The sequence below is a fragment of the Triticum dicoccoides genome, chromosome 6A (assembly GCF_002162155.2).
Source record: "Triticum dicoccoides isolate Atlit2015 ecotype Zavitan chromosome 6A, WEW_v2.0, whole genome shotgun sequence".
NCBI lineage: Eukaryota > Viridiplantae > Streptophyta > Magnoliopsida > Poales > Poaceae > Triticum > Triticum dicoccoides.
In genome coordinates this window covers 429409635-429417336 of record NC_041390.1, presented here as the reverse complement: position 1 = coordinate 429417336, position 7702 = coordinate 429409635, and the positions used below count along the sequence as shown (strand labels likewise).

At 44.0% G+C, this 7702-nt stretch overlaps 1 protein-coding gene across 4 annotated transcripts in view; it reads left to right on the top strand.

Moving 5' to 3' along the window:
* The window catches only part of LOC119317124 (CLIP-associated protein-like), a 21079-nt gene that overhangs the window by 9405 nt on the left and 3972 nt on the right, over positions 1-7702 (top strand). For 3 of the 4 annotated variants that reach the window (XR_005153524.1, XM_037591526.1, XM_037591525.1), the window contains exons 8-15: positions 283-357; positions 436-504; positions 581-666; positions 745-862; positions 985-1083; positions 3373-3727; positions 3879-5665; positions 5793-5894. Coding sequence is in view for 3 of the 4 variants with exons in the window: in XM_037591526.1 (XP_037447423.1) it covers positions 283-357; positions 436-504; positions 581-666; positions 745-862; positions 985-1083; positions 3373-3727; positions 3879-5665; positions 5793-5894 (2691 nt within the window). In the remaining variant the exon portion in view is untranslated. Of the gene's footprint in view, positions 1-282; positions 358-435; positions 505-580; positions 667-744; positions 863-984; positions 1084-3372; positions 3728-3873; positions 5666-5792; positions 5895-7702 lie in introns of those variants that run through there. The other variant, XM_037591527.1, reaches the window with a different exon arrangement.

Below are 7702 nucleotides of genomic sequence, written 5' to 3'. Positions count from 1 at the left end.
TGTGTGTAGAAGTCAAGTCTAGTTATCTTGGACATGCATGATACACTAGATGGAATCAACCTTTTACCTTTGAGAGTTTCAGTAGGCCATCTGTAGAGTAGTTCCAGTTTACACCAATTTTGGGGTTGCTTCTAAACATCAGTTCAGTACGAAGTTGTTTCATTTCGTAAGATGCAGGTGTTATGGAATTCTGTTAGAACATTTTCTGGTTAAATCTGCAGTCACTGGGCAAACTTCTTGCCTTCTTGGTGATGAAGAACTGCTGACTAGGTTGTTTTGCAGGCATGTCATCTACTTAATGTACTATCGAAGGAACTCCTCAGCGACTTTGAAGCATGTGCTGAAATATTTATTCCGGTAATTCTAGAAGCTATTTCTGTGTTATGCAACTCTTGTCTGGTACTAATAGGGCTAACATATTAATGAAATTCTCAGGCACTTTTTAAGCTTGTTGTCATAACTGTGCTTGTGATTGCCGAATCTTCAGACAACTGTGTAAAAACTGTGAGGTTCCTGCCTTCGCTTGTACTGAACCATGGTATTTCCTTTCATTACTTTTCTGACATGCAATATCTTGCAGATCCTGCGGAACTGCAAGGTTTCACGTATTGTTCCACTTATAGCTGACACAGCAAAAAATGACCGCAGTGCAATTCTCCGTGCCAGGTACTTGTGCTTTGCATTGTCTCAACACTCGTGGGGTCTTAAAGATTATAGGTACTTATACATTTTCTCCTATGGCAGGTGTTGTGAGTATGCACTTCTAATATTGGAATATTGGGCCGATGCTCCAGAAATACAACGCTCAGCTGATTTATACGAAGATCTAATAAAGTGCTGTGTGGCAGATGCAATGAGCGAGGTAGGACTAACATCTATGTTTCCTGGCTTAATAACATTACTTAAATATTTTTATGTATTGAAACCCAAAACTTGTCTGAACTTGTGTTATTTCTTGCATGTAATGCCATATTGCAAATACAGGTTCGTGCAACTGCAAGAAGTTGCTATAGGATGTTCATAAAGACATGGCCTGAGCGTTCACGTCGGCTTTTTATGTCATTTGATCCTGCAATACAGAGGGTATGTGGATTTATTCTCTGCATGCTTTTTCAGATCACTATAAATAAAGTATCAAACCTATAACAGAAAAAATGAGGTTGAACAAGCTGATTTTGTATTCATCATTGTGATGTACTCATGTGTGCACTGTTGCCAACTAAACAAAGAGGAGAAGAGGCAATGGCTCTAAATAGAAAGAGAAGACACATAAAACTATCATCCAGCTAGGGCATTATTTAGATTGTTCTATGAATCTCATGGAAGCGGTTTTTTTATTGGGTTGTGTAATTTCTTACACTTGTTCTATGAATCTCATGGAAGTGGAGTTTTTTATTGGGTTGTGTAATATCTTACACTGGTTTATTTTATGTCTGAAACTCCAAAAAATGTTAAACAGGAGTAGTATATATAGCATCTGATGCCTGGTGTTTTACTTTTCAATCATAATTCTAGTATTCTACACTTGGCTATAACAGCCAAGAATTGTTTGTAAATTTCCGGAAAGCAGTGCAAATGAAGTATCTACCCTGATTAGCTCAAGTCCAGGAGATAAGTTAACAGTGCCAAGACTCAACCTTACAGCTTAATATTTTTCTGAAAACTGTTTTTTATATAAAAAGATCAAATAATGCATGAAAATTTGTATTTTGTGACGACTTGGAATCACGGACGCAGGTTGTACTAATTAGAGATGGTCTGATTCGAGCCCGAGGCCGGTGGTACCCTTGTCTCCCTGGAATTGTTGTGGGTCAGGGAAAGGAGAGGAGCTGTGTGCAAAAGAGCGACAGGCGTAAATTCCTGGTTTTGCCTCTGCCTAGCGCCTATCTCGACTAAGAGCATGCCTAGTCATGCTTAAGCGCACACCTAGCATGGTTAAGCGCTAGTGGTGAATCACTTGTTTAATTCAATACTTGACTAAGGTTCTACATAGAGTACTCATCCTTGACTAGGCGAGGCGTCCTGCCCCCTTTTCACCTTTTATCAAGCACTTCAGACAGTTCTGAACTATTATGGCAGAAGAATAGAGTAGCATTTAGTAGACATGCTGGTTGTTGAGCCCACATAGCATCCCTCCCTCCCATCCTCTTTCTCTTCTCCCCAACAGAAAGCTGCATGAACAAGTATGTGATAACTTATGGCTTATCACTCTTATCAGTCCACAATAAGTGAAAAATATTGAGAACTAAATGTGAGCAAAAGTGAAAAAACAGGATAACAAGCATGACTGCATGACATATTACAGAACCAATGTAAGTCCACAACATTGAAGATGTTGTAAATTAGTCTACAAAAGCCACATGACATAAGTCCTGAATCTTGAGTCCTAAACATTAGAGATTAGACTCTAGTGGCATAAAATAGGTCCACATAACACCAACATATTGAAAGGCTCAAGGCAGGCCAACATTCTCATGTCTCAACTTTCGTCTCCAACTCCAAGTCTCAATAGCATCATCAAACTCATTGATGGTGGTAAACATTCGTGTTGTTTGGTGTCTCTGCCATCTTGGCTAGCATTGGTTGGATCTTCACCATCATTGCTCACATTATCATCACCAATCACAAAGTCTGAATCATCGTTCTCTCCATTGCGGATATTTGAGTGTTGCTCTTGGTCCTCCTCTGTTCATCTTCTTTAATCATCAGTCTTGTTGGTGTAGGTCTCTTGTGATGCCTTTGGGTATGGGATACGGACAGTTGACAGCCCCCTTTGAGTCGTAGTAAACTAGTAGCTGTCCTAGAAAGATTGCGCCTTGAAGCTCCAAAGTTGCACCAATAGCCACATCAACACCCTCCCACATAATGTCATCAGGACATCCTCCTACGAAGCTGCAAAAGGTGAGCCCAGTGTCATGCTGCCAGAGGGTGCTACATCTTAGGGACTCCTTAAAAGCAATGTCCTCGACTAGGGGTTACCATTTCTAAGTAATGTGGCTGTTTACAAAAAATATTGGAATGTAAATGCATCGATCTAGACTGGCCTGGGTATTAGAGACCTAGGATATTGGTTCGTCTCGGCTAGCCCAATCCATTACCACTGGAGCCCGAGTCCTAGCTATCTGCATCTTGGGTTATGTAACCAAAGGGGATCAAGTGGCACATCAATTTGGTTTGGCTGCTGCCCTAGTAACCAGGCGGCTATATGCGCTCTCCAGCTCCCCCACATGGCAATTTCTATTATACTACTAATTTCCGGTGTGCTGAAATTGTATGGATGTAGGTTGGCATCTGGAGCTTTAAGTGGTTCCAAGGGTTGCTATGCAATTGCCAGTTTCTGTTGGTTTGATCTAACACTGGGCACTTTTGCAGATTATTAATGATGAAGATGGGGGCATGCACAAGCGATATCCTTCATCGTTGCATGAGAAGGGTGCTCAACTTTCTCGTTCCTCATCTCATGCAAGTGGTACACATTTGACCGGATACGGCACTTCATCTATTGTTGCAATGGACAAGGGTGCAGCAATTTCTTCCGAATCATCTCTCTCGTCAAGCATGCTCCTGTCGCAGTCGAAGGCAACTGGTAGACATGCTGAAAGAAGCATAGAGAGTGTGCTTAGTTCAAGCAAACAAAAGGTTTCAGCCATTGAGAGTTTATTGAAAGGTGTAGGCATCTCAGGCAGGCAAAATTTCTCAGCTGTGCGCTCAACAAGCTTGGATCTTGGTATGGTTTATGCTGCTTAATATTAATTTGTTTCATTAAGTATGGAAAGGCTCTTTTGTTGTCTAGTCAAGTCTTTACTGCTATTGCTTTCATGACTTATTTCTGTATACTTGAGAAACCTTAATTTCCTTTTCTTTTCCTCCTAGTGCAGGAGTTGATCCTCCATCCTCTCGTGATCCTCATATACCGCTTGCTGCGCCTGCTTCGGATCACCTTTCTTTGCAGAGTTCTGCATTGTTGGACTCATCCCTCCCTAGCATAAGTATCAGAAGAAATGGTGGTTCACGTTTGGTAGATGCCATGCCTCAGGTAGACACCAAAGAGCGATCGAGGTCACCATATTCGCGTAATCTATCATCTGAACCCATGTCGGATTTGTCAGTGCCTTATTTAAGAAGATCTTCAGGGAGATCTCAAGATGATAGCATTATGGATGAGAGTAATGATACATGGCCAAGGCCTAACAGGCGATCGCCACAGATGCATACGGACAAGCACTTCACTGATATGGCTTATAGGGATGCCAGTTACAGAAATTCGCAAAACAACCATGTTCCACACTTCCAAAGGCCGCTTAGGAAGCAAGTGGCATCAAGGGTTTCTGTGGGTGTCAGACACAGTTTTGATGATGGCCATGTCCCATCGAATGAGATGTCTGGATATACAGATGGCCCAGCATCACTAAATGAAGCCCTCTCTGAGGGTCTTAGTCCAAGTTCAGACTGGGTAGCAAGAGTTGCAGCTTTTAATTTTGTTCAGACATTATTGCAACTAGGACAGAAAGGCATTCAAGAAATTACTCAGAACTTTGAAAAGGTCATGAAGCTATTTTTTCGTTATTTGGATGATCCTCATCATAAAGTTGCACAGGCAGCTTTCTCCACACTTGCAGATATTATTCCAGCATGCAAGAAGCCATTTGAGAGCTATGTTGAAAGAATTTTACCATATGTCTTTTCAAGACTTATTGATCCAAAGGAGTTGGTTTCTAAGCCATGTTCATCAACCTTGGAAGTTGTTGGCCGAACATATGCTGTTGACACATTGTTACCTGCAATAGTACGTTCACTGGATGAACAAAGGTCTCCAAAGGCCAAACTGGCTGTTCTTGAGTTCGCTAATAAGTCATTCAGCAAGTACAAGGTAGACTCTGAAGGTTACAGTAACAGCGGCTTTCTTAAGCTCTGGCTTTCGAAACTAGCACCTTTAATGCATGAAAAGAATGCAAAGTTAAAGGAAACGTCCATTAAAGGAATCATATCAGTTTATTCTCATTTTGATTCAATAGCAGTCCTAAACTTTATTCTTAATTTGTCAATTGAAGAACAAAACCTTGTGAGGCGCTCGCTCAAGCAATATACTCCTCGTATTGAGGTCGATCTGGTAAACTACTTGCAGAGCAAGAAAGAGCGTTCACGTCCCAAGTCTTATGAATATGAACAGATTGATTTTGGAACTTCTGAAGATGGTTATAATCCGACATCAAGGAATAGCTATCCATTTGGAAGGGTCTCTGCTAGTTCCTTTGACAATGAATCTGGGAAGAGGATGCATACAGTTCAAGAATCCACATTTCTTACTGGTCGAACAACCTCTGATGCCCTCACTGATCATGCCAATCAATGTTTTGAGCCTTCTTCTGAAGCTGATATTTTTACAGCAAGTCGGGAATCAAAGAGCAATGCTCGCTCAGTTGTAGAAGCTGCACGCTCGTGGGCAGATTATCCTGAAAAATCAGATGCCACCATTGATGATGAAAATTCTGTTGGCACCCCTCGCCTGGATTTTGTCCGTCGTGTTTCTGATGGACATAATAATGCGGCTGTTACAACTGTCGGGAAAAATATACAGGACATGGATCAATTTGTTGACCTTAGTTCTGTGAAGGTTGTCTCGCATACAACTGACGGCCCCAGCGTACCACAACTTCTTCATCGGGTACTTCTGATATATCCTTGTTTTTTACTCCATCTTTGTTGGCTCCAATTGCAATTCTGATATGTGTTGCCTTTTCTTTTCATTATCCTAAATAACATCACGATTATATGGCTTTGTACCTTCTCAGATAATAAGTAATGATGGTGAAGTTTCATCCCAAGACAAGCAGGACGCATTGCAGCAGTTGCTGCAAGCATCTGCGAACAATGATAACTCTATATGGACAAAGGTCTGTAACCTTACCATTTAAATTCCCATTTTATTTTATTATTTAACGAAAAACTTATATTCTTGCTGCTTTTTTTTGTGTGTGTTTACTTAGTTTAGATTCCTCTTCAGTCTTTCATTGTGTTCAAGTTCATTCAATCTTATGACCTTTTTTCCATCTGGTGTTAAGGATTTCTGGAGTGCTGTCTGGGAAGGAGGGAAATGCATTTGCCAAAAGAGAATGCATTATTTCCCTTTTATCTTGTCTATCTGTAGTGACTCAGCATTAGCTTTTCATTAGACTAATAGGGTAGTACTGCTATGTTTAGAAAATACCCCCTTTCTAATACACCCTCCGTCTCAAAATTCTTGTCTTAGATATGGATGTATCTAGTCATGTTTTAGTGTTAGATACATCCGTATCTAGACAAATCTAAGACAAGATTTTTATTTTTATTTTTAGAAAAGAGGCTGGCGCCCGGCTTTAAATTAATGAAGCCCTTATAACCAACGATACAACACAACACCACAACAACAGAAAAAACGCAAAGAACAAACTACAACGTGATACAGGGGTGCCTAGGAGCAGCAACAAAGCCCAAAAGCAAATACAACAAGGCATTGGGGCCCTCAAACATGATCGAAGGATCGCAGCTGAGAAGGAGGCCACCTCGCAAAGGATGCCAACCGTTGATGGAGGCTATGTCTTTGCCATCGCCTGGATGCCCGACGCAACAGCACCAACCTGTTCCAACACCGAAAGGAGCCCCCTGCTCCTCGCCCTGGCTCGAAGGGTGCCGCACCGTCGGATGTTGGAATGCTCAACTCCCTAGAGCGCAGCTGGACCTTGACGCCAAGACCCCAAAAGGAGACCTTCGAACACAACCACCTCGCCGGACCTAGCTCGTCAAGAGAGCACCACCGTCGAAGCATGGAACCGTCACACGAAGAGAAGAAGCTGTCATCCATGAACTCACCCAGAGACCAGAAAAACGGAACCCTGTTCGCAAAACGGAGCCTCCAAGGAGGGGACGACACCGGGCGCCGCCGCCGTCTGGTCTAGAACATGCCAGACAAGGGTTTTCACCTAGAGCCTGGTGGTGAGGGCCACCCACAATGACACCTCCATGGAGGGAAACGACGCACAAGAGCGGCACTATCATTGGCACTGACAACGTCAGGCAAAGATTTCGCCCGGGACATGACCAGCACCACCGAGATCCATCCGCCATGGTCGACCAAGGAGAGCTGCAGACGACGACCGAAACAGAGCGGGGAAGTAACGGAGACCATACACGCACGACGGACGCCTCTAGAGTGAGCCACCTCGCCGCCCAAACAGCTGAGGGAACACATGAGCACCTGCGCAACGGCACCCACCAGAATGATGCCGCCACGCCCACCATCCGGAGCCGCCGCTCCGGTGACGGAGGAGATCCACCCTCACCCACCACCACCAGGCGGTGGACCGCGAGCACGCAGCTGGCCGCCCCTGCTGCCGCACTAGCGCAACTCCGACACCCACAGCTACCCAAAGTTTGCACCTTTCACCACATGAAGGAGACCCACGACCGAGATCTGAGTTGCAGGGCGACCAAAATATCAGCCACAAGGGCCATCGATGAGAGGAGGGCCATGCCCCGAATCCACTGAACCCTGCCAAATCCAGCGGCGGCCAGGAACCCCATCCACGATCACCAGCCAGATCCAGCGGCAGCAAGGAACACCATCCAGGCATCCACAACCACCGGCCCATACGCGAGGAGCCACACCAGCAGGGCTCGGTGGCCGCATGCCGCACCACCCCCGCGTCCGCCGATGGCCGTGCCA